This window comes from Pseudonaja textilis, chromosome 3 (genome assembly GCF_049901715.1).
Source record: "Pseudonaja textilis isolate UNSWEBS1 chromosome 3, rPseTex1.2, whole genome shotgun sequence".
Lineage (NCBI taxonomy): Eukaryota > Metazoa > Chordata > Lepidosauria > Squamata > Elapidae > Pseudonaja > Pseudonaja textilis.
In genome coordinates this window covers 13,782,329-13,809,648 of record NC_141992.1, presented here as the reverse complement: position 1 = coordinate 13,809,648, position 27,320 = coordinate 13,782,329, and the positions used below count along the sequence as shown (strand labels likewise).

The 27,320-nt window shown below is 40.1% G+C and overlaps 1 protein-coding gene across 4 annotated transcripts in view; it reads left to right on the top strand.

Moving 5' to 3' along the window:
• Positions 1 to 27,320, top strand: part of PHACTR3 (phosphatase and actin regulator 3) — a 259,576-nt gene that overhangs the window by 98,594 nt on the left and 133,662 nt on the right. For all 4 annotated transcript variants that reach the window (XM_087928947.1, XM_087928946.1, XM_087928945.1 and 1 more), the window contains exon 2: positions 23,034 to 23,195. In XM_087928947.1, coding sequence (XP_087785073.1) covers positions 23,034 to 23,195 — 162 coding nt within the window. The remainder of the gene's footprint in view (positions 1 to 23,033; positions 23,196 to 27,320) is intronic.

Genomic DNA, 27,320 nt, shown 5'->3' with positions numbered 1-27,320 from the left:
TTCCACCATGCATGCAGGTTTAGGAGGGACACACGTAGCAGTGAGGGAGGAAGAAGACGCCTACATAGTCAGCTAAATCAGCTGAATTAACTCTGCCAATCAATGGGGTGATAGATGTCACACCCAGGTCACTCTCACAGCCCATGTTTGCATATCTGCATTGGTTAGAATGCAGCATTTCAGGCAAATTCTTTTTGGATTATGGAGTCTTGGGGTCTCTATTTTGCTGATTTTTGACACACTTCCCTCACTTCATAAACACCACTGGTCAGGGAAATCCTGAGGTAAAAATTTGAGGAGGTCAAAAAAGTCAAGAGAGCAGTGGCAGCCATGTGACGTGATGCCCACTTGATTGTATAGTTGAAGGGGCCATATTGATTTTTTTTCTCCCCATGGATCTCTCTGCTGTCCATTCTTCATTCATTCATTTATTCCTGAGCCAAGAGATTCAGCAGCCCCTGCAGGAAATTAGAAAAAAATATATTCAGGGAAGCAGCTTTTGCTAGGCCTCTGGGCCACCAGTCCTTACTTTAGCAGGAATTAGGGTGTATTGTTTATTCTTTGCCATTCTGTTGAAAGGTGATTTTGATTTATTGAAACCTTATCTTCTCTCCCTTCACTGTTCTTGTCAAAATGGATTATTATTGCTTGCTCTTCTTGTCCTCTCAAATGGGATGGAGAGGCTAAATATATTCAACAGACAGGAAAAAATATGGAAACATCCGAAACTTGTTTTTAGCTAATCCAGGCAAAGATTCTTGTATGCTAGTTTTGAAACCAAATTTACTGGGTACTTTTTACATTATTCATTAGTGCAAAATGGGGTTCAGGCTCTATGTCAGATACAGAGCTCGGTTTTGAGGGTTAACACAGTTGCGCGTTAACCCTCAAAACCTTCAGTGCAGCTCCCAGAGTTTCCCAAACTTCCAGATTGGAAATTTTAATGACACAGAAAAGGGAAAAAAAGATAAATCTGTGGAGAATTGCATATAATTTCATTTTAAATGAATTAAATTCAAGGATATGAACAGCTCGCTGGAAACCGAATACAAACCAGAGGATACCCCAATTTCTTTAGAGCATTTCAAAGCATTTCAAAATACTTCATGTGAGATCCTTGAAATATTTACAATTTTCTGTTGATCTCTCTAGATGTGGGGGGAGAAGGAAGGCTTGACAAGAGATGGACAAACACTGAACAACTGAAAGCTATATTTAGCTTTTAGTCCTCCCTCCAAAAAGTTTAAAATTGTACTGGCCAAATGCAAAGGCAAAATGGCCAAACTTTGATAGCATGCTTTTGGATTATTTGTGAACATTGATTTAAGGGGAAACTTGGAGGCTCTGTTTCCCAGAGACATTTCCCTTCCTTCCTATTTCTAATTTTCAAAAATAAAATCAGGGATAATTGTCCTGCTGAAAATGAACTGACTTTCAGCCCTATGGCATCTGTGGGCTGCCATCTGGTTTAGTGAGAAAAGTGACTTACTGAGACCATGTAGCTCTTTTCTGAAAGATAATGAAATGTTTTTGAGATAGAGTGTGCTATTAAGCTACACCAAGTTCACCTTTCAAAAACATCACAATATGGTGGAGAAAATTAACAAACAAAATGCATAGATGCAACCTTGAATTAAGGAGAAATTTTCTGACAATGAGAACAATTAATCGGTGGAACAGTTTGCTTCCAGAAGTTGCGGGTGCTTCATCACTGGAGGTTTTCAAGAAGAAATTGGATAACCATTTGTCTAAAATGGTTTATGGTCTCCTGCTTCCTTCCAATTCTGTTATTCTCTTATTCTGTTTTCTATTCCATTCTATTCTATTCCATTCCACTCTACTCTACTCCACTCCATTTTTCTTCCTGTCCTTTGGACATGACCGGAGTCAAACCCAGTTCATCTCTTTGCCCAAAAAGAAAAGAAAAAGGAGACTGAATTCATGGCCAGAACTGAATTTTGTGGTATCTCATCTCACTTCAATTTGATGAGTAACTATTGGTGAGCACTGATTTTGTCATGCAATCCAGCCCACAGCAAATTAACTTCCTAATTGCGATATCACTGGATACTTAGTTAAATGTTTTCCTGAAATCCAAATACTTCATTTACAGCTTTTCCATTATCTACTAAGAAATATGCCCAATCAAAAATGAGATAATCTGGCAAAGTTTGTTCTTGAGAAACCCATGCTGACTTCTAGTAATTACTGCTTTGTTTTCAAATGGTGTATAGATTGAATTTGTGATTATCTCCCATAGAATCTTTTCAGGATCAGCATGCAGCTGACTGGCCTGTAATTCCCAACATCCCCCTTTCCCCCATCATTCTTGTTCTTATCTGCCCATCCATCCACTCTTCAGGATTAAAACAATACATAAAGGTTCATTAAGAATAGCATAATTCCTTCAGGGTCCTAGGATGCAATTCATTGGCTTTGGAACTTCAAATTCATTCCGAGTAAATAGAAATTAGCAGCACATATTTCTATTAGACTTCATTTATCATATTGTTCTTTACAATTGCTTAGTGGAACACATGTGTCCTTTTCTGTGAAGACCAAGAAAAATTTTCCTTTTCACCGCTTAGCATTTTGCCATCTTCACTGGTATATGTTTTTTTCTCTTTCTCTTGTTTTAAATTATACAAATACAGTCTTTTTGTTATTCTTCCATCTGTCAGCTCTACCATAAAAGTGATTGCCTTCAATCTATTGAGAACTTGGATCTAGCTCAAGAGCTTTGATTCTGTAGGGTAAGGGTGTCAAATTCGATTTCATTGAGGGCTGTGATCTCGGGCGGGGGCGAGGGGACAGGATGGGCATTGCCAGCTCATGTCTGGGGCACGTGTTGTGGCCCAAGTGCTCTGCCAGCGAAAACAGGCTCCCGAGCTCCGTTTTAGACTGCAGTGGCCTCCTGCAACTCTCTGTCAGCAAAAACAGAGTTCTGAAGGACCTCTGGAGCTCCATTTTCAGTGGCAGAGGCACCACCGACCGGTCCTTCACTGTTTCCAGGTCAGCCCCACGGGCCATATCTAAGAACCCTGTGCGCCTGATCTGGCCCGCGGGCCTTGAGTTTGACACTCCTGCTGTAAGGGTTTGAAGGCAGCACTCCAGCTACATACTACTACCCAGATTTTACATGGACAAAAATATTTATTTATTTGTCACATTTCTACAACACCCATCTCACCTAAATGACTGTTAATATATGTCTTGTGGGGCAGGACTAGCAAATAAAATTTGGCCTCCGTTATTTGGAGATATGATTTCCAATTATGAAATTTAAGTTTCAAAGTTAAAGATCATTTCATAGATCTTGCTACAACATTAGCTATTCTATTGGCATGGTTTCAGAGGTTTGGAAAGCAACAGAAGAATAAATGTAGGACTTAAATAAATGAATATTTAAATAAATGAATGAATATTTTATTATGGTCACTCACCAGAGTTGCAAAGAGAAACACATTAAAAATAAAACTGAAATAAAAACAAAAAAGACTGGTAGGCTTGTCAGTGGATAATAAAAGTTCAATTTTTCAGCCAGAATAACAAAATTTAACTACATTCAAGGAGACTGAATTATAGCAATCTGATAACTCTACATAAAAACAACCAGAATTTTCCAAATGTTTTACCAGATAAAGAATTATGTGGTGGGTCCTTCAGTCCTTATAATTAGAAGATATAATTTAGTATGACATAAACCGTAGTTTCAACAGCAACGTGTCTCCCAGGGACACTACCTTTTTTGTATCCCTCTTCCAAAACAGTAGTGAAGTGTGCTAGAGTGAATACTTTTCAGAATTTGTAAACACTTATGTAGTATAAGTATCTCAGTTTGTAAAAAGGGGCATGACTATTCAAAAAAACGTTCTTAGGTAGAGAAGACTGATCTGTTGGGTTTCCAGGTCTTTGATATATTGTTTAAAAGAATAACAGAATAGCAGAGTTGAAAGGGACCTTAGAGGTCCTCTAGTCCAAACTCCTACAACCCTATACCATTCCAGACAAGTGGCTATCCAGTCTCTCCTTAAAAGTCTCCAGTGATGAAGTACCCACAACCTCCCACAAGTCAAGCTGTTCCACTGGTTAATTGTCCTCACTGTTAGAAAGTTTCTCCTTAGTTCTAGGCTGCTTCTCTCCTTGATTAGTTTCCATCCATTGTTTCTTGTCCTGCCCTCTGGTGTTTCAGAAAATAAATGGACTTCCTCTTCTTTGTGGCAAACCTTGAGATATCAGAACACTGTGACATATCAAAGCACTGATTTGTGATTGGTTAACAGCTGATAAGGTGAGGATAACCATTGCAATCGTGGTCAGTTCCCCAGAGTGGTGGGAGCGACAAACCATATATAGGTTTTGTGGCAGCCTCTCAAATGCTGGAATACTGCTATCATGTCCCGCCTAGCCTTTCTTTTCTCTAGACTAGCCAAATCCTGTAACAGTTCTTCATATGTTTTAGTCTCCAAGCTTCTAATCATCTTAGTTCTTCTCTGCACTTTTTCCAACATCTTTTTTGTAATGTTATGATCAAAGCTGGATGTAGTATTCAGTTTTGGTCACTCCATTACAAAAAGGATGTTGAGACTTTGGATGGAAACTAAATCAAGGAGAGAAGCCAGCTGATATTAAGGAGACACTTCCTAACATTGAGGACAATTAACCAGTGGAACAGCTTGCCTTCAGACAGCTTGCCTTGTGGGAGCTTCACCACTGGTGTCTAGTGTTTAGTTACTTGGTCCATTGATTGAAGGGTTATGAACTCCAATTCCAGTTTTTCCTAGTTATAGTGACTGAGATTGTTGTTATGTTTACTGTCTGACACAGGTCTGCAAGGAATAAGAATGATTAATGCATGGCTCAAGTCCTTGGGAGATATATACATCGAAATTTTGTTTCTGTTTTTCCTAGAATTGGGTCGAGAAGATGCCTTTTAGAAAAACAGGCTTACAAAAGGAAGCATTATACATATTGTTGCCTAATCCCTGCCCTCCCCCAATTTCCTAGGGGACCGATTTAATTTGTTGCCTCATTTGGTTTATTTCAATTTGCTTGTCTGCAGTTTGTCTGTAGACCATTTACCGCGTTTGCTGAATTAGTTAACGGCTGCTTTTTTTCCCCTCCCTTATTTTTGTAAGCTGGCTCATGGTGGATGGCGATTTTTTTTGCAGCGTTTTGTTAAAGACGTCTTGAAAGATGTTTGGCTCCCAAAGCTGACATATACTCCGAATAAAACATTGCCCCCCCCCCCGGTCGCCTACTCTCCAATTGCATCGGGTTTAATAGGCACTTCTTTTCCCTGCCGTGTGCGGCTCCGTAGCTAAATTTAACTTATTGTTCAGTTATGAAAGAAAACCCCTAACATATTCTAAGCCCTGTGGAGAAATTGCAAGATCAAGAAGTCCACATTTTGTGGGCTTGAAAATTCATGAGCATCGTTTAAAAAAAAAAGAAAAGAACCAAAAGGGAACTGGATGCACCAAAGACTGAAACCAGCCTTGGAGTAGCAGTACCTTTTTTGGCTGTGGCTCTGCCATCGGTATATGCCATTACAAAATGGAAAAGGGATCAAGTTAGAAGAGAAACTGTGTGTCTGTCATAGCCTGCTGCTCTGACAGCTGCTGCCTGGACTTGGTTGGCAGGTAACATGGAAAATAATGGCAATAGAGGGCTGCTGTTTATATGTGAAGCGAGACAGGGAATAAGCATTGTGTTCTCCATACCATTTCTCTTTTGGTTCGCTTGGGATGGTTAGTAGTGGCGTGGTTAAAATCCTTTCAGCAGGGCCAAGGATGATATTTATCTTATTGTTTAGGTTCTGTTGGGTTCCTTGGTCCCCTCTAGGCTTGGTTGTTTTGGTTCTGTTTCTAGTTTAGAATAGAACAACAGAGTTGGAAGGGACCTTGGAGGTCTTCTAGTCCAACCCCCTGCTTAGGCAGGAAACCTAAAACTGAAACAACGGCACCCACAACCTCAGGAGGCAAGTTGCTCCACTGAATAGCTGTGTTAACTGTCAGGACATTTCCCCTTAGTTCCAGGCTGTTCCCTTTCCTTGATTAGTTTCCATCCATTGCTTCTTGTCCTGCCCTCAGGTCTTTGGAGAATAGCTTGACTCCCTTTTCTTTGTGGCAGCCCCTGAGATATCGGAACACTGTGACATATCAGAACACTGACTTGTGATTGGTTAACAGCCTGTAAGGTGAGAATAACTGTTGCAATCATGGTCTGTTCCCCAGAGTGGTGGAAAAAACACAAACCATATACAGGTTTTATGTCTGTGTCTCATTTTCAGTTCCTTTTTTTAAAAAAAACATCTTTCTAAATTTCCCAAATAAAGATTAAAATGCAAACTAATATTAAAAAAAGAAAAAAGGGAATAAGGCAAGTTAGAAAGATCAAAAATACAGCAAACATATAACAAAAGTAAACTCCAATTTTTTTTCAGTACAGAGATCATAATAACGATGCAACAACCTCCAGGTTTAAATGAATAATCAATACTTTAAATACCTTAAAATATTAATAATCTACATTCTAAAAAAAAACTGAAGAAAAAAGTATAATACAATTTTCCCTTTAGTTTTAATATAATACCTAATAATTTGCCAAGCATGAATAATTACCGTATATTTTTGAAAAAGCCATAATATTTATCTAGTCAATTCAGATCTAGTCCTTGAATTCCAAAATCAAAAGATTATTTTTCTCCTTGTCTTGGAAGAAATCAGTGGAATTTGGCATTTGGTCTCCAAGCCACAAGAAATTTTTGTCAAATTATTGCCTCTAAGCAAAGCAGTCAATTTGGCCCTCTCAGCTAGGTCTTTTGGTTTCAAAATCAATTTTTCCATTGTGGATACAAACTGTATATATATCCTTCTTTCCGCCTTTCGGCATATAGCAACCTTGCAGTAGATTTCGTATATAAAAATGAATCCCATGTTTTCTTTCCAACTGTTTATCTGCCATTCCCAAAATAAAAACTTCAGGTTTCCATTTCACTGGTCTTTTCCTTTGAGTTCAGTCCCAATGAGGAATGTTTTGTTTTTTAAAGAGCGTTTTTGTTCATATATGACATTTAGCCTAATATGTAGCTGGAGATAATAGGCACCATTGATTCCCTGGACTTGGGATAGTTGTCTACTGGGTTGATGTCAATTTTTAGACAAGTGTTCTTCCTCTATTGTTTCTCAGAGATAAGGGAGGATGCTATTTCTTAAAAATAAACGTGGAATTTAAGTAACAGACTGCCTGTGAATGGGGTATTCTTAGAAATAATGAAACCTTTTCATGACAGAATTTGACAGTTTTAGTGGGGTTGGCTTTTAACATCATAACATCACACTCAGAAGTCCTACTACATTATGCATCACCAGGGTCTATATTCTAGCTTTGGGAATTGTTGTTTGTTGATGTTGGTCTCACCTCTTCTGAACTCTTCAGTCTGTAGATGTGTAGTATCTTTGGGTTCTTGGCCCTGGAAATCCACTGTCCACCCCATCATAGCTGTAGGAGAAATGACTGATCTATAGGTAGAGAGTTGGGAAGAAGTTTGAAGAGGGAAAAGCATATGAAACATATGGGAATCATTGGCTATCAGTCTTGGTGGCACTGTGGTCATCTCTGAAGGCCATCTGTTGTGGCATTAATCCTCCTCGTGCTTTTGGTTGGCCACCATGAGAACAGATTGCTGGACCAGGTGGGCCTGATTCAGAAGTCTTCTTATGGTTGTGTTGGCTCCCAGATTGATTGGCTTCAAGAAGAGTTTGGACCATTCATGGAAGTCATGAGAATCAGCAGCTATCAGCTTTGATGACAGTATGAGTGCCTCTGAAGGCCATCTGCTGGGAGTCTACTGGGTTCCTTCATGCAATTGGTTGGCTTAAAGGAGAAAAGGCTGCTAGGCTAGTTGGATCAGGGATCCAGTCCACCAGGGCATAGCTTTTGTTCTTATGTTATTAAACTTAGTTGAGAAGATATTTTTCCATTGTTATCTTTTGGAATAGTCTTTCCCCAGACTTTTGGATGGTAGCTTCCCTGCCAATATCTATGTACAAAGTTAAGATGGACCTGTTCCCCAAAGCTTTTAATGTGTAAGGATTGTTGGTTTAGGCATGTAAGACTGATCTGAAGGCCTCTTTAATTACTGGATTCTATGAACTTCTTGGACAGTGTGTGTCTGTGTATGTGTGTGTGTATGTCTGTGTATGTATTTCTCTCTCTCTCTGTATATAATTACTTGGACATATATTTGTACAAGACTGAAATTCTTACTTTGAAATCTAGTGCTTCTAAACAATTTGATTGATGGAAAAATTGACTCCAAATTGACAGAAAAACAAGTGTGAACAGGAAGATCTGGATCCATCAATCTAAACTAATAATAGGCTTTGTAGGTCAGCACAATCTTTGTAGCAACAGGCATATGTTTCTGCAGCAGAAAAGTTGGTGTCTTTTGTGGTCTAAGAGTTTCCCTCAAGTTGGGAATTAGATTCATCTGAAATAATCCTGGAGATGTTCAGAAAGCTCACCTTGTCATCAAGGTGTCTGTGTCTCCCCCCCTCCCTTTTTTGTCACCAAGGACGAAAATAATGATTGCCCATAAATCTGGCATACAAGGATTCTGCTGGCAATGAATGAGAGACAGCACAAAACAGATGGGCTTAGTGAGATGAATTTGTTTCTGAAAAAGTAGACACCAAAATAATTTTGGCTCTGCGCCTCTCTTCTGGTTGACTGTTTGGTACGGCACAGATCTCCCAACATTATTCTCGAATTTGTGGCCAAGTCATCAGTAGAGAGCATACAACAATGTGAAGAATCTTATGATCTCACATCTTAGGTTGTATTTCTCAAGCTTGGCATGCTAGCTGGGGAATTCTGGGAGTTGAAGTCTTAAAATTGCCAAGGTTGAGAAACACGATTGCTGTAGTACAGAGGCACATTGGTCTGCTCCTAAGTGAAAACTTTGTTGTCTTTGCCTCTAGAGCTTCTATCCAGTGGTAGATATATACTGTGTCTTGCCAGCAGAAACCCAATATTTTCTGTCTCTTTGCTGTGCTCTACTGTTGGTTTGGAATTTTGCAGACTGGAAATGGTACAGAAGAACAAGGGAAGACAGACAAAAAGAGCTACTCAGCAATAATTATTAGGGAGACATTTTAGTGAAATAGTTAAAATGCTGGCCTACAACCTGGGAGATTGTGAGTTCTAGGCTCTCAAGTGTCAGGAAAATCAGAAGATCCAGGCAGTTCCAATGGGTATAAAGTTTTATTGCAAACTGAAGCCTTCTACAAGAATCTGACTTACTAACAGTCCAAGGAAATTGGTGGTAGAAAAGAGTTACAAGAATTCAAGGTGGGCTGGACTTAGATCTCTTGGGTATGAGGGGACTCATGACTGATGATGCATTTGACTCCTCCCTCAGGCTCATCTTGGTCATCTCCTGCATAGGCATGAAATCTGGCTGAATGACTTTGGGTCAGTCATTCTCTCTGCCCAGTAGAATTGTCACTGTGGAAAAAATAGGAGGCAGGAGTATTAGGTACTGTATGTTTGCTGCCTTGAGTTATATTCATTCTAGCATTGGACCTCAGTTAATTACATTCCCTAGAGCTCAGTGATTCATCGCCACCACCCCTTGCTCCCTTGCACATTGGATTTAGCTTTCAGAATTTGGGTATTCCAGGGGATAGAACTATATTCTTTTGACCCTTTCTACATTCTCAGATGAGACATTCTTCAGAAACATGTAGAACGATAGAAGGAAAACTTAATATCCCTCAAATCACATTTTATTATTATTTTCTTCATTTCTTTTGAGTAAGATAGCTACTCCTCTCCTCTCCCAGACCTCTAAACCTCTAAATAGTTGCTCCTCACTAGGATACCACAAGATAGCAACTTCCAGGTAACTGTTATCTTGTAATCTCCTTGTGAGGAGCAACTGTTGGAGCAGTTGTGGGCAATCCCAAGTTCTCTCTTTGCCCAGGGAGGAATTATTAAAGAGCTGGTCTATTCACCAGCTTTGCATTCCATTTCAGTTGCTGATTCCACTTTTAACGGAGTTGTCTTTGGTCTGTCATTTCTTTCCTGAAAGTTTGCTTGATCAGATATTAGAGGTTATGGCCAGGTCAGGAGATCCTTTACAGCAGTGGTCGCCAATCAGTGGACCGGGGACCACTGGTGGTCTGTGAGAAAATTTTGATGGTCCACAGAGAAATGTCACACCTAAAGCAATTAGTCCAGGCTGCATGGGAACACAAGGCTTGTGTCACTTGCATTGCAAACAACATGAGGTAGTGAGGGGAGGGGGGGAAGGGCAGAGGGGAAAAACTTGCCCCACTCATCTCCACGTGCCTCACCTGGTCACCAGGCTGCTTCTTTCCACTTCTTTCTTCTTCTGCTTTTGGCTGCACACAAGGAAAGCAGCAAAAGTCTTTCTTTCTCTCCCCCAAACTCCACTAGAAATGAGTCTTTGGGACCCTTCAAGGCACCCTGCCCCAAGAGGCTGTGCTGCTATGACAAGTCTCACAAAAACTCATTTTTGGTGGAATTTGGGGGAGAGAAAGAAAGAATTCTGCTGCTTTCCATCTCTCTCTCTCTCTCTCTCTCTCTCTCTCTCTCCCTGAGAACAGAGCTGGAGATGGTATCCTTCGATCCCAAATAAAGAATGATTGATTGGTAGGAAAATGGGGTGGGGAATTTTCCTGCAGATTTTTGGGGGATTTTCCCAGGGTCTCTGGTCTGCGGGATTTAAAATTATGAGTTTAGTGGTCCCTGAGGTCCAAAAGGTTGGTGACCCCTGCTTTACACAGCCATATTGGAATAGCAGCTGTTGCCCTTTTCGGAATGACATGCCTGGACAATAGAGACTTCTGCTTTCTCTACTAATGACCCTGGATTACTGTAACACATTCTAATTGGTGCTGCCCTTGATGACTACTTGGAAACTGCAGTTAGTTTTAAATGGTGATACTTGCTTGTTCACCAGAGAGCTGTTAGAGAACATTAACAATTAAGTTGGGTCATGGCACTTGCTGCCAGGGGATTTCCAAGAACAATTCTAAATGCTTAACATACGTAACTCAAAATAACCTTCAAAGCCATTCAGAGCTCAGGTCAACAATATTTAAAGGACCACCTTTTCTAGTCTAGTCCCTTCTGTGCATTTAATCCAATGGTCCCCAAACCCTTCAGCTTATCTAACCCTTCATGAAGTTGGACATTGTTCACTGACATCCCCCCAAACATTTATTAAATGAAAATAAATACTTTAGCTAACAGTAGAGTAGAGTAGAGTAGAGTTGAATAGAATAGAATAGAACAGAATAGAATAGAATAGAATAGAATACTTTATTTGGCTAAGTGTGATTAGATAAACAAGGAATTTGTATCTGTTGAAGTACAATAATAAAAACAACAGCATAAACTCTTTGGATATACTCATAGACCTTTATGGGTCCATACCGATCAAATTGGGAAAGCCTGATTTAAATCAAGAAGGGATGCTTTGGGAGTCATACCAGGATTTAGGAATCTTTAGAAAAGTCTTAATAACAGTCTGGACGTTTTTTTTTAATTTTTTTATTAAATTGAGATTGTTATAATATGATTTTTTTATTTGTGTCAGAAGCACCTACAAATTATAGACATATAACATTCAACACTGAGAGAATAAATTAGGTATAAAACAGGTCATAGAAATATAACACATGTAAAAATATGTAGAATAAATAGGCTTAAAACTAAATGACATTCGCCCACTATTGGGCCATGTCGACAGCATTTTCCCATGCCAGCCACGAGGTCTTCCTCCTTACATGTTGAAGGACACCATACTCACCATAGCATGTCTGGGATGGATTGTTCTTCTCTCCATTCACACAGAGTATCTGAGATATGATATAGCAATAGCACTTACAATTCGCCTTATGGTGCTTTACAGCCCTCTCTAAGCAGTTTACAGAGTCAGCCTATTGCCCCCAAACAATTTGGGTCCTCATTTTACCGACCTCGGAAGGATGGAAGGCTGAGTCAACCTTGAGCCTGGTGGGATTCGATCTGCCAAAATGCAGTAGGAGTAGCTTGCAGTACTGCACTCTAACCCCTGCACCACTGAGGCCCATAATTATATACTATAATTATATGTTATAATTATAATTAGATATGATGATATATGAAATGATATGTATATAAAAGTTTTCTGGTGATGTAAGGAATGCCTCCATTTTCATGGCATTGTGAAAGGCTGTGCAGAGAGTAACGTTTGTGGGGGTGTTACTATTTACTCATGTTATTTTTATCTGCGTTAATTTACATCTGATTTTAGGTATTTAAAGCTGGTTAATTTTAATGGACCATGCTGAGCATGATTTATCTGTTACAAGACTTCTTACACTGAGGCAACAGACAAATTCTATCATTAACTTTGCTCTCAGGGAAAGTCCTAGCTTCTTTGAAACATCACATGTCAGGATAAAGCATGAGACACACTCAAGCATGATGATGCATATAATATTTATACAAGCATTTAACATATTTACAATCAACAGGAATCTTGTCCTCATGAACATTTTTGATAATGAACATCCTGAAGTCATAGAATAAAAGAAATTATTGCCATGAGAGGCACTAAAATTTTCCCTGGGACTACAGAAGTGAGTGATTGCAACTATTTCCCCAAGCAACTACTCCTAAATCTGCCAGAGAAAGCTAGCAAACAAGAGGGTGAATCGAGTAGGCAAGGCAACAGATTGAATTTTCAAAAAATAAATAAGGAGAAGTAATTGATGACTTATCTTGATTGAACTCTTACAGGGCGAGGGAAACGGGGGTGTTTGTGCTTCCAATCCCTCCTTATTGCAGGGAGAGGCAATAATTCCTTAGCTGGACACTGCAAATTTGTTTGTTTGTTTTCTGGCCTTCCAAGGAGATATGCTCTGGGCTGCAGAGATATTAAGCTACCTCCTTGTGATAAAATAATAAACTCCTTGAATACTGTACAGAGGTGGTATTCAGCAGGTTCTGACCAGTTCTGGAGAACCAGTAGCGGGAATTTTGAGTAGTTCAGAGAACCAGCTAATACCTTCTCTGACTGGAGATTTTATAGTATCCTTCCCCCGCCACATCCAAGCCATGCTCACAGAACCGGTAATGAAAAAAATTGAATCCCACCACTGATACTGCCATTGACTTTTACAGGTCCATATTGATCAATTTGGGAAATCTTGATTTAAATCAAGAAGGGATACTTCCTCCTTTTTCCTGGAAGTTTTCTCCCCCCCAGTAGCAACTCATCTTGTCTGAGTTTGAAAGATAAGAAGAGTTGGGTCTGGTTAGTACTAGAAGACCACAGGGAATTTCAGGGTTATAGAACTAGAACTAAAAAAAAAACCATAGAAGGTAACAGGGAAAAAAGTTATGTCTCTATCTATCTATAATTCTGTCTCTCTATCTCCTCCCTCTCCCTCTCCCTCTCCCCCCTCTCTTTCTCTCTCTCTCTCTCTCTCTCTCTGTGTGTGTGTGTGTGTGTGTATTAATTATTCAGCTTTGTTTGGGTATTTTCCCATGTCATTGTAGTTGTGCTTTTAAAGTTGTAGCAATGTTTTGGCAGAATCTCATCTGCCATCATCAGGCTTCTGTATTGAGTTCAACACAATAAGATGAACACAACACAGAGAACACAATAAGAAGCCTGATGATGGCAGATGAGATTCTGCCGAAACGTTGCTACAACTTTAAAAGCACAACTACAATGACGTGGGAAAATACCCAAACAAAGCTGAATAACATATGTGTAAGTATCCGTGAAAACTTAAGAACACACACACACACATATATATCTCCATCCATCCATCCATCCATCCATCCATCCATCCATCCATCCATCCATCTCTGTCATCCATCCACCTCTATATCTATCTATCTATCTATCTATCTATCTATCTATCTATCTATCTATCTATCTATCTATCTATCTATCTATCTTTCAATCTTTCAATCTTTCTATCTCTTATCTATCTATCAATCTATCTTATCTATCAATCTATCTTATCTATAATCCGTCTATCTATCTATCTATCTATCTTATCTATCTATCTATCTATCTATCTATCTATCTATCTATCTATCTATCTATCTATCTATCTATCTATCTATCTATCTATCTATCTATCTATTTATCTTGTATCACCATCTATCACCTATCTATCAAATCTGTTAATCTCTTTGAATTGAGTTGCCCAGATAGAGGGTGAAAACTTAGAGCAGTCAGCTGAGCCACCTTTTTGAATTGTTTTTGACTGAGTCATCCTTTTGGAAGACTCAACATCTTTTTTTTTTTCTTGAAAGTGTCATGGAGAGAAAGCTTGCATCCTGCTGTCCTCAAATCAAACTGCTCTCCATTTTTCTTTTCAATTTAATGGGGTCACATCTCCTTCTGCTCATGATTTTGACAGGTTCATTATTCAGGAAATTGTATTTGCACTTGTATAACACCAGTTAATTTCTCTGTTGCATCATGAAGTTATTAGTCAGGCAGCAAAGACTGGTAATGCAGAGGATAATCTAGGAGGCAGCATTCTAAGAAATTGTAGATATTTCTTCCACCCATCCATGCATCTATCCATCCATCTGCAAGATAATATGGTGTATATAAAAAGGCATGTCCAATTTCTTCTTCCATGTGAGGCCTTTATCATATCATCATTCTGCCTCATAGTGCTTCACAGGACCTTCAGATATTATTATCTGTTTGTAACCATCCAGTGTTTACCCAACATGCCATCCATCTTCTGTGTTTGAGCTGAAGGTATCGGGGGGGGGGGCATCTGTTTGTGCACAGGTGTTTGCTTGGCTTGTGGTGAACCTCCAGCTCAAACACACCCCAACCAGGCACCCAGATGAAACCTAGCTTCCTAATAAATGATAGACGTCTGTTTACTCGAAGCCAAGCTGTGCTAAAAGCCTCTAATACAGGAAACATGATGTTGCCAGCCAATCAAGACCCCCCACAAAATGCTACAAAACAGACAGAAGATATTAGAAACACCAATCAAGCAGAACACAGCAAACTCCAAGACCAATAAACACAGACCAAGACTCCCAACCAATCAGGTTGAAGAAAAAACCATTCTAACACAGCAGTAGGCTAGCACCAAATTTAAAACAGAAATGGCTGTGAAAGTCTGACTCACAGACAAACACAATACAGAAGCCTGATGATGGCAGATGAGATTCTGCCGAAATGTCGCTACAACTTTAAAAGCACAACTATAATGATGTGGGAAAATACCCGAACAAAGCTGAATACCATACATATAGACACCCACGAAAACTTAAGAAAACAAATATATATACACACACACACACACACACACACACACACACACACACACACATACACACACATATATATATATATATATATATATATATATATATATATATATATATAACACACACACACACACACACATATACATACATACATATATATATATATATATATATATATACATATATATATCTTTTCTTAAGTTTTCGCGGGTACTTACATGTATGGCATTCGGCTTTGTTCGGGTATTTTCCCACGTCATTGTAGTTGTGCTTTTAAAGTTGTAGCAACTTTTCGGCAGAATCTCATCTGCCATCATCAGGCTTCTGTGTGTGTTCATCTGTGAGTCAGACTTTTACAGTGGTTCAGATTTAAATTTGGGGCTAGCCTATTGCTGTGCCAGAATGTTTTTTTCTTCATCCTGATTGGTTGGGAGTCTAGGTCTGTGTTTATTGGTCTTGGAGTTTGCTGTTCTGCTTGGTTGGTGTTTCTAATATCTTCTGTCTGTTTTTTGGCTCTTTTTGTATCTTGATTGGGTGGCAACGTTATATTCCTTTATTGGAGGCCTTTAGTGCAGCTTGGCTCCGGTTAAATGGGCGGCTATCATTTGTTAGGAAGCTAGGTTTCATCTGGGTGCCTGGTTGGGGTGTGTTTGAGCTGGAGGTATCAGGGAGGATCTGTTTGTGCCCAGGTGTTTGCCTGGCTAGTGGTGTGGAGATTTTTGTTTGTTTGAGAGTGCAGCTTCCAAATAATTGACAGTCTGGTGGAATCATCTCTTCTATTCATGCTTTCTGGTCTTTTTTCAATCTCTAGAGATTGATTAGAGATTTACAAGTAATGTTACAATGTTACATTGATGTTACAAGTAATCCTTGACTTACGCCTATTTGTTTCATGACCATTCAAAGTTAAAATGGTATTGAAAAAGTGACATAACCAGGGGTGGGCTTCAAAGTTTTTAACAACCGGTTCTGTGGGCATGGCTAGGTGGGTGTGGTCATGTGACTGGGTGGACGCTTCTTCTTCTTCTTCTTCTTCTTCTTCTTCTTCTTCTTCTTCTTCTTCTTCTTCTTCTTCTTCTTCTTCTTCTTCTTCTTCTTCTTCTTCTTCTTCTTCTTCTTCTTCTTCTTCTTCTTCTTCTTCTTCTTCTTCTTCTTCTTCTTCTTCTTCTTCTTCTTCTGACAGCACCCCCATTTTTGCCTCCTGGGCCTCAGGGAAGCCTCCTGGGGGATGTTTTTGCTCCCAGAAGGCTTTCCTAGGGACCAGGAAAGCAAAAAACAGAGTGTGTGTGTGGGTGCAGCACCCATAAACACACCCCGTGCACCACTTTTTGCCTCCTGCCCCTTAGGGAAGCCTCCTGGGTGAAGCAGTAAGACAGCGCGGAGGATCCTGGCACAGCTGATCATTGGAACAGCTGATCATCAAAAGGGGGGAAAAAGAAATACCTTAAGGAGTGACTGGGCGGGGGAGAACGCAGTGATGTTGGGCATGCATGCGATGTTGCACATGCGCAATAAGGACTGACAGGGCAGGAAGGGAAAGTCAAGGCAGGGCCTGCGGGGCCAGCCAGGGTCATGATTTGCTGGTTCTCTGAACTGTGCAGAATCATAACAACCAGTTCTACAGAACCAGTCCAAACCGGTAGAATCCCAACCGTTTATAACTGGTCCTTGCATTTATGACCATTGCAGCATCCCCATGGTCATGTGATCACAATATGTGGGCTTGATAATCAGCATCTATTTACCGCATCCTGGGATTATGTGATTATCATTTGTGACTTTCCCAGCCAACCTTTGACAACTAAAATCAATGGGTGAAGGTGGGTTCACTTAATGACCTGTGATTCACTTCACTGCTTAACAACCATGGTAAAAGGTCATAAAATCAGATGTGACACACTTAACAACTTTCTTGCTTAGCAACAGGAATTTTGGTCCCAATTGTTGTCGTAAGTCGAGGACTATCTATATTGCAGCACAGTTATCAAAAGGATTAGGATTCTTTAATGCAAAGCAGGGGTCATATAGGTTTATCCACCCCAGAAAGCAAACTGTCTCATTGTCCAGGGAGGCAGTGAGACACCTTTTTCCATGAGCTCCACTGAAGAGAAGACAACAATTTTTCAAACATCAGTTCAGTCGCTTATTTAAGCCAGAGAACAGTATGTCCTATCCTAACAGGTTTTCACACAAACGAGAGGAGACCCAATTACCAAACTGATTTCTGAAGACATCCTGGCAAGTTGCTAATCTTTGAAATTCATGAATCCAGAATTCTACAATACTATTTGCTTGAAGCATCACATCAAGCCTTTTCTGAAACATCACAGATTCCAGCAACATGGCTTCTGTTGAGAGAGAAAGGCAGGAAGAGTTCAGAGATATCTTTTGATTTTTTGTTTGTTTGTTTCTTGCCTTGAATATATTTAGATGTGACAGAAAACCTAGCTCTGCCAAATGGCCAGGTTCCAGATGCGGCACTCCATGTTGGAGATGGTTAGAGTTAGAATTAGAATAACAGAGTTGGAAGGGACCTTGGAGGTCTCCTAGTGAACTTCCAGTGTTGGAACATTTAAACCTTCTGGAGGCAAGTTGTCCCACTGATTAATTGTTCTAACTCTCAGGAAATTCCTTCTTAGTTCTAAGTTGCTTCTCTCCTTGGTTAGTTTCCACCCATTGCTTCTTGTCCTGCCCTCAGGTGCTTTGGAGAATAGCTTGACTCCCTCTTCTTTGTGGCACCCCCTGAAATAGTGGGCCATGAAGAAGATCCCACCTCTGAGTGACTTATCCCACCTAGAACATGAGATGGACAGCAAATAAATAATAATAATAATAAATAAAGTTCTGGGTAAGACCCTGTAAAGAAGTCTATGGAGATTCTCAATCATCCAGGTCATGGTTGTCTCAAAGATCCTTTGTCAAGAGGCAAAAGTCCCCAAAAGTCACTCACTTCTCATCCAAGAAACTTTTTCAGTTCTGTAGAAGCTTCTTGGATGAGAAGCAAAACATTTTAACGGAAAAACAAAGAAAGTCCAGTTGCCTCTTGACAAAGCTCCTTGGGACCCCACAGAGAAGATTTTGTACACCCCTAGTCACAACTCTTAACTTTTTCTCGCTTGACTATTACCGGTATAACACGCACAGGCGTATAACACGCATTCCCTTTAATATGCGGCGGGCGCAGCGTCATGACGCTGCGCCGCCGCTAGGCACTATTGGGAACGGGACATCGGCGTATAACACGCATACATCATTTGCCCCCTATTTTCAGGGGGAAAAAGTGCGTGTTATACGCCGATAAGTACGGTATATGCTTTTCTAAAAATAAATAATCAGTTTTGACCCCCAGAGCACAGGTAATTTTGAAAGGTCTGTAGCTTTTTGAGGTGGAGATTTTGTTCAGCTGACAACTTATTTGTAAGTTGTTGCATTTGCGTGTTCTTGCACATTTTAAAAATATCTTCTATCCTAATAGTGTGTCTGGACTTGTATGAAATGTAGCTCAATATAACAGAGTTTATGGGACTTGTGCTAATATTGGGCTGAATCTACCCTATAAAAGTGTGGCTGTTGTTTTTCTACCTCATTACATTAGAGAGTTTTTGGATTGGTTTGAAATGTTTTGGTATTTTCCCTTTTCTTTTGCTCTTGCCAAGTTACACAAGATGCAGTTCTGTTTTTGTTTTTCCTGTTCTTACGTCTCTATCCTGTGGCAGCCTCTCTGGTTTCTTGATCTGGAAGAAAAACCCTCATCAAAAAAGCTTTCTCTCTCTTGTTAAACTGCAAAGGAGGTAGTAATTACATATTCACATTAAGACTTACTTGTAAATATGACACCAATAATGATAACAAATAAGGAACCACAAACTGTTGATAGCGGAGTTGCTTGCTTTCATTTGTTTATTTTTTGTGGGGTTTTTTCTTTTCCACTTTTTTCTATGTTGTGTATGTGTTTGTTCGTTATTTTAGTTGTATATTCAATAGTTTGTTTAAAAAAAAAATAAAAAAAGCTTCCTATCTATTTTTTTCTCCATGTTGCCCTGTTTTATTAATCCATTTTTAAACAAACATGCCTAACATAAAAATGATCAATCACCAAAGAGAATGAGAAAAAAAAATAAAAGGCAACAAGAAAACACAAAAAGAGAAAAGAAAAAGAAAACAAGAAAAATGTCTGTAATTGCAACTTTCTTCTGATGCCATGTGCTGGGATTTTATTAAAGTTTGGAAGCCCACAAGATGTACTTGTCAAGCCCGAAACTGACATATGCGTAGCCATTTTATTTAGCCTTATTATATATTCCTTTTCTTTCTTTCTCTTTGCTGGTTATGGGGGGAAGGGTTTTGGGCTTGCCACATTCCTAAGGTGGGAGGAGTGGAGATCAGAGAGTTTTTTAGGCTAGGTGGTTCTTCTTCCTGTGGGAACAAAAGCTGACCATGCTGATATCTGGAGGTGGAGATTGATGACACCAGGAAATGTTGATTTATTTTTATTGGGGAATGTGCCTTTTGGGGGCTACTTTTAACTTCCAATATTATGTGATATAATTCCGGGTTGTGTCAGATCCGGAATTACAACAGACTTTGCCAATTTGATGCTTTCCTAAATAAAAGAAATTTTTTTTGGAAGATGGACTTTGCTCTTTTCTTTTTAAATGGATTTCATCACTTGGAAACCTAACAGTACTATGACAGAAAGGATATACATGTAGGCACATATCCTTCTCTATATTTTAATTATAGTAAGGGTAGGTTTTATGTCAGATACGATGCTCAGCTGCTATGTTTTTAGGTTTTGTATTGCATGTAGTTTTTCTAATTTTTACCATGAACTTCTTAGAGTCACAGGTGTGAGATGAATGGTTATACAAATTAAATAAATCAAATCAAATCAGTCAATCGGTACATTTTGCTTCTCTTTAACAACATTCCCCCAGAATTTTCTTGTTTGAACATTTCTTTTCGTTCTTTTGAGGGAAGGTCACAGAAAATGGTCATTCTTTTCAATTCCATTCACTGAATGTTGGTTCAGAGAGTCATGCATGCTGCAATCACCTTATGTTTGGATTACTGCAATACACTATATAGGGAGAGTCCCTTGAAGGTCACGTAGAGCAGGGATTTCCAACCTTGGCAACTTTACAACTGGGACTTCAACTCCCAGAATTCCTCAGCCAGCAAATGGTAAAGTTGCCAAGGTTCGAGACCCCCAACTTAGAAGCTACAACATTCCAGAATGCAACTGTGAACAACAATGGGCACGTCTCAATATGCCCGTGTGAACCCTTGCATCAGTTAGCTTCTAAGTGGACTGGAAGCTAGTCTTAGTGGACTGGAGGTTAAAACAGTTGCTGGAACTGGGTATGATGAAAAGATAGACTAGGGGTGACATCACAGCAGTCTTCCAATATCTCAGGGGCTGCTCCAAAGAAGAGGGAGTCAAGCTATTCTCCAAAGCACCTGAGGGCAGGACAAGAAGCAATGGGTGGAAACTAATCAAGGAGAGAAGCAACTTAGAACTAAGGAGGAATTTCCTGACAGTTAGAACAATTAATCAGTAGAACAACTTGCCTCCAGAAGTTGTAAATGCTCCAACACTGGAAGTTTTAAAGAAGAGATTGAATAACTATTTGTCTGAAGTGGTGTAGGGTTTCCTGCCTAAGCAGGGGGTTGGACTAGAAGACCTCCAAGGTCCCTTCCAACTCTGTTATTCTATAATATGATATTCTATAAGTGTGATCTATGTTGCTGGTTATCACCCATAAAGCTGTCATGGCATAGAGTCCTGGAGGGTGATTCCTCCAAAGGGTTCTTTTTGTCCTATGTAATTGGAGACAGTGGGCATGTTATGGGTCCCATTAATCCATCTATATCACTGTCAGAACTTGGGAGGTGCATCTTCTCTTTACAACATCTGTCCTCTGGAACAGGTTTCCTCCAGAGCAGCGGTCGCCAACCGGTGGGCTGCGGCCCACTGGTGGGCCACGAGAAAATTTTGGTGGGCCGCAGAGAACCCCCCCGCAAAGCAATTTAATCCAGGCTGCACAGAAACACAAGGCTGCGCCGCCCACATGGCCCGCGGGAACCCTCCCCGCCCACTCACTCCTTACCTGGCAAACTTGCCTGCTAAATTGCTATTTTTCCTTTTTCTGACCATCATCTGTTCTGCTTTGCCAGGAGTTTTAGATTAGCTAGGAAGCAAGAAATGGTTGATTTCTTGCTTTCTAGCTAGTCTTTAGATCTTTGGCTCAGCACAGCTGAACCTCCCTTAGGACTGAAGTTTTGCTTGCAAGCAAATTCAGTGCAGACTCACGGCAAGCAAATTTGAGAGACTGAGCTAGCCGATGGCAGATAGATAGATGAATGAATTATTCTGTGAGCAACTCAATCTGCATGCTTTGCCTGATTTTGGATAAAAGTTGCTCTTTTTTTAAAAAAATTCAATATTTACATACATGGTGTGTTGTGAGTTAATTTTATGAGTTTGCTTGCTAGCAAATTTTATGAGTTTGCTTGCAAACAAATTTTATGTGACAGAGCTAGCCAATGGCAGATAGATAGATCTCTGAATGAATCTGTGATTCTGTGAGCAACTCGATCTGCCTGCTTTGCCTGGTTTTGTATAAAAGTTGCTCTTTTTTTATAAAAAAATTCAATATTTATATAAATATTTGTAATATTTACATACAAGCCACGCCCAGCCAGTCACATGACCACCAAGCCACACCCACAAATTAGGCCACAGAACCAGTTAGTGGTCCCTGGGATCTAAAATTATGAGTTTGGTGGTCCCTGAGGTCCAAAAGGTTGGCAATCCCTGCTCCAGAGATCTATAAGTGCCCCTACTCTAACAGTGTTATAACCTGACTGTTTCTCCAAGCCTGGGGTTTAGGATGGGTGGTGAGCTACCAACCCCATTAGGTAGGGCAGAGCACAAAATCAACTCTGCAAGATGGCTAAAATGACTTCTATTGAGATTGGCTATAATTATAGAACATCTGGTTGACTGTCCTTTGTCCTTCTTCTTATACTTCAGTAAATTAGGGAGGTGTCTGCCTGAGCCCTTTCCAAATGTTATTTTGTTCTGCACTTTAAAAACCCTTTAGCTCCTTTTGCCTAGGAAACAGTTTCTGTCAATGTCATCCTCCTTGCCCTCTACCCAAGCCTTTGATAAGATTTTATGTTAGTTGAAATGTTTCTCTTGTAGATGTACAGTCCATTGTTCTTTTCCTGTAGACATGGAATTTTGTTACACTAGGAATCAAGCCAAGAAAGGGTCAAACTCCTTTCATGCTTCCACATCATGGGGTTTCCCCTGGAAAGTAGGGTTGGTTTTTCATGCAGTGTGAGCCCTGGTAGACCAACTGGGACTTTAGTAGAGAGTGGGGAACTTCAATCAGAGATAGATTGCTGAGTGTGTCTGCTATTGACAGGGGAAAATAAATGTTCCCATTAATGTCAAATGAGCTATTTTTACTTGTTAAATGGAATTGTGAGTTAGCTCGTTTTTCTTCTTCTCCTTCTCCTTTGTGTGTTCCAACATAGGAACCCAATTAAACATTATTTTTCTGCAAAACGACAAAAAACCCTGATACCAACTGATCCTTTGCAACATCAAGCCTAACTGTGCTTCTATCTTTTAAAGATGTTTTCCTTTCCTCCACCGCTAATGTTGTTTTCTCTCGCCCCCTTCTCAGAGGAAATGGATCAGTCCCCCGCAGTGCGTTCTGAATATCTGGTCTCAGGGATCCGAACTCCTCCTGTCCGAAGGAATAGCAAGCTAGCCACGTTGGGCAGGATTTTCAAACCATGGAAGTGGAGGAAAAAGAAGAATGAGAAACTGAAGCAGTCATCTACAGGTAAGTGGCAGGCATACCTGTATGGCAGAGCAAAGTTAAGGGCAGGATTTCCTTGTAAGTGGGCGGCTGGAAGTGTTTGCTTCTGAAAAAGTGCCAGGACCATACAAATTACACATTTGTTTTCAAGTGTGGAGAAAATAGAAAGTATTCTCTAGGTTTCCCCCAAAAAGCTGATCTGAGAATTGTGGCTTTTATTCTTTAAGAAGCAAATTTCAAAGGGCGGTGCCTTAATGGAAATTATGTGGGAAGTTAGTTGGTACAATTCCAGAAGTACAGTTGGATAAACATTTTGGAAGTCTAGGATCGTAAAGAGTGTAGTCTAGTTCCCATAATGTTTACATACACACATGCACACACAGATGGGGCGGGGGGGAATAGAAATGGATGGATGGTAGATAGATAGATAGAGAGAGATAAAGAGAGATAGATAGAAATAGAAATGGATGGATATATAGATAGATAGATGCAGGGGTGGGTTTCTACCAGTTCTGTCCACCTCTATAGAACAGTAGCAGCAGACATAGAACCAGTTCTATGTCTGCTGATGTTTTTGCCCACCCGCCTACCCGGGCTCTTACCAGACCTTTATTTCCTGATTTTTTTCCACTTCAGCTGCTGTGTGAGGCACAGCTGCAGTTCAAAAAGCAGGAAAAAAAGGGCTTTTTGAAAGGCTGCTTCTCTGCATGCAGCATGCTGATGTCGATTTACAGGCGTGCGCCGGCAGCACACCGTAAATCACCGAACCTCGTAAATGATCGAACTGGTAGTTAACCCTGTTGGATCCCACCTCTGGATAGATGGATGGATAAATGGATAGATGGATAGATGGACAGACGTAGATAGATATTAGAATCCCATCTTTTTTTTCCATATATAATTTGTTTTAAAGTTCAACATAGAACCACCAAGGAGCTGGTGCCTCTACATATTAATTCTTATTAGGAAATCTCATCCTTTCTATTATTTTTTTCTTGTCATCCCACTCGATTTCAAGTGTGATTACAGGGTTTCCTTTTTTCTTTGTTTCTTCTGTGTGACAAGGGATTGGCAAGTGCAAACGAGTGGCATACCCAGCTTGTATGTTAAAGTTCCACCTCTTCAGTACAGAATAAGATCAATGGTCCTGGCTGCTTTTCAATCTGTTAGATGGCCTCCTCTGGTTCAAAATGAATCCAGAAAGGAGCCTAAAATAAACATCTCCCAATTATTTTGGGACTTAATCTCAGAATGTAGCCTTCAGCCATGTTCAGCTACGTTGATAAAATTCTTCAACCTTAATTTTGTAAAGACTCACAGCTTATATTAAAAGGTTGGTAACTGTTCTACTGTCTCTATATCTATTATGGTAGCCCGATAGACTGACCTTCAGCAGATTAAACATTTTAAAGGTTGCATTTTAATATAGCTTTATTTGCTATGTTTCTTCACAATTCTGCAACATTCAGCAAAAGTATGGTGTTGGGAACTGCCTTATAGTAGGATAAACTAAGTTGTGCACCATTATTGACTCTAACTATCAGCAGTTCTTTGAGTTTCTAAAAGATCCCTAACCCAGAATTTGATTTTAAAACAAGAAAACTAAGCTGGCCAGACAATATTTCGGAGCCAGTGAACTGGTAGGAATATTGTGAACATCTCTTGGACACTTTCCCGCATGGACATCATTAGAGGAGGTTCACCTATTCATGAATGGCTGCCATCATGGATGTTAGGGGGTGCAGAATATTCATTTATAAGAATGCAGATTCCTATGCCCGTTTCTGTGTGATTCCTTTTTATCTCAGCATTCTTTCTCTCTTTCTGTCCCTCTGTCTCTTTCTCTCTCTTTCTCTCTCTTGCACTCTCTCTCTCTGTCTCTCTCTCTCCCCCTCTCCCTTTCCCCCTCTCTTTCTCATTCTCGGCAGACAATTTTGGGCAACATCTGTTTGTGTTTTATTTTGGAAAAATGACCGAAGCTAACATGGGGTCATTTCTAAGAAAACTGGTGCTAAAAGCTGGTGCTTTGCTCCACAGCCTTCCCATTTTTAATAATTAACTACAGGTAATAGAGAGACTCTACCAGGTGGCATATAAATACAGTAAAACAAGTGAATAATTGCATAAGGGAAAGCCAGTTTGGTGTAGTGATCAAAGCATGTTAGAAACAAAGAGCTATGAGTTCTAGTCCTGCTTGAGGTGTGAAGCCAACTGAGTGACATTGGGCCAGTCCAGTTCTCTCATAGTAAGAAGAAGATGGACATGGCAATCACTTCCCCCTGCCCCAAATACTAAGAAAACCGCCCAGACCTAAGGTGCTTTTTCAAGAGGCAACTGCACTTTCTGTTTTTTTCTTTGAAGACATTTTGATTCTCATCCAAGAAGCTCCTTCAGCTCTGACTGGATGGTGGGGAATAGAAGGATTTATACTCCTTCTTATGGTACACAAACTCCAAAAGCTGAAATCATTTCTTCTACCAACAGAAGCATTGGAACAGGTCACAGAATTTATAAAGAAGGCACAACTAAGACAACATAACAAGAGCATATCTTCAAAGAAAAACCAGAAAGTCCAATTGCCTCTTGAAAAAGCACCTTTGGGACAACAACCATGACTTGGATGACTGAGAATCTCCATAGACATCACTCAGGCTTGTTCATATAGTTGCCAGGAGTCAAAACTGATTCAGAAATAAAATAAATCAAAGGAATCTGGTGACAGAGATATGTCTGCAGGCACACTGGTACCTCAGGGTTGTTGCGTTCCTCTCTGTACACATTGATTCTATTAGCCCAGGAATTTTTTTCATTCTAGATTTCAGAAACAATCCTTCTGCCAAAGAAATTGATCCAGGTAATCCTTGACTTACCACCCTACTTGAGCCCAGAGTAATTGTTGTAAGTTATAGCAGCTATTAAGTGGGTTGCCATGTAATCAAACCCAATTTTATGACCTTATGTCAGAGGTGGGCAATATGGCCCCTTTATGACTTGTGGACTTCAACTCCCAAAATTCCTGAGCTAGCATGGCTTGCTCAGGAATTCTGGGAGTTGAAGTCCATAATTCATAAAAGGGCCATAGTTGCCCACCCCTGCGTTATGTGATGATCATTAAGCAAATGCTGCCATTGTTAAGAGAGCCGTGGTGGCGCAGTGGATAGAATGCAGTACTGCCACTAATTCTGCTGATTGCCGGCTGCCAGCAGTTTGGCAGTTCGATCCTGACAGGCTCAAGGTTGACTCAGCCTTCCATCCTTCTGAGGTGGGTAAAATGAGGGCCCAGATTGTTGGGGGGCAATAGGCTGACTCTGTAAACTGCTTAGAGATGGCTGGGAAGCACTGTGAAACAGTATATAAGTCCAAGTGCTATTGCTATTGCTAAGTAAACACCACAGTCAATTGAATTCATTATATCCAGTGGAGGTTTCCCTACCCCAGAAACTGGAAGTAAATCCGGAAAGTGTCAAAAAAGTGTCAAAAATGGTGCTGAGGTGATTGTGGGATGCTGGAAACAGCTGTAAATGCAAGCTGATTGACAAGCAACCAAAATGCGATCAAGTGATGGTGCGGGGTATGTGCTTAGGTGGCCATTGGCACTTTGAAATTGGATGATAAGTACCTGGTTTTTTGGGGGGCCGGGTGGAGTGTTAGTCATAACTTCAAGCAGTGCTAAGCGACTGGTCATTAAGTGAGGATTACCTGTAGTGTGGTTGCCCAAAGTGCTATTTGAAGGCAAGGCAGGAGATTTCAGAAGGAGATGATAGACAAAATACTTGGGATAAATGGCTTTGATGGGCCATTATTCAGGATTTATGGTAAATCAAAGAAAATAAAATGTTGGCAATAGCCCACAATAACTAGCAATATTTCCAGTGGAAGACCCAAACAGCAAAAAAGGAAAAGAAAAAGTTATGACAATTTTTTTTAAAAAAGCCTAACTTATTATCTCATAGTCCAGGAAAAAATACTCTCATAAATTTGACAGCATTTAAAACAGAGTCTGAAGCTTCAGAAAAGTCTTGGATATGCCCCCACATCAACTCCAAACATTTAGTATTTTTAGGCTGACAAAGGATGATGGGTGGCACGATCTAGTTCAGCTTGGATGATTTCAAACAAAACTAAACATGTCAGATTTGGTTAGATCTC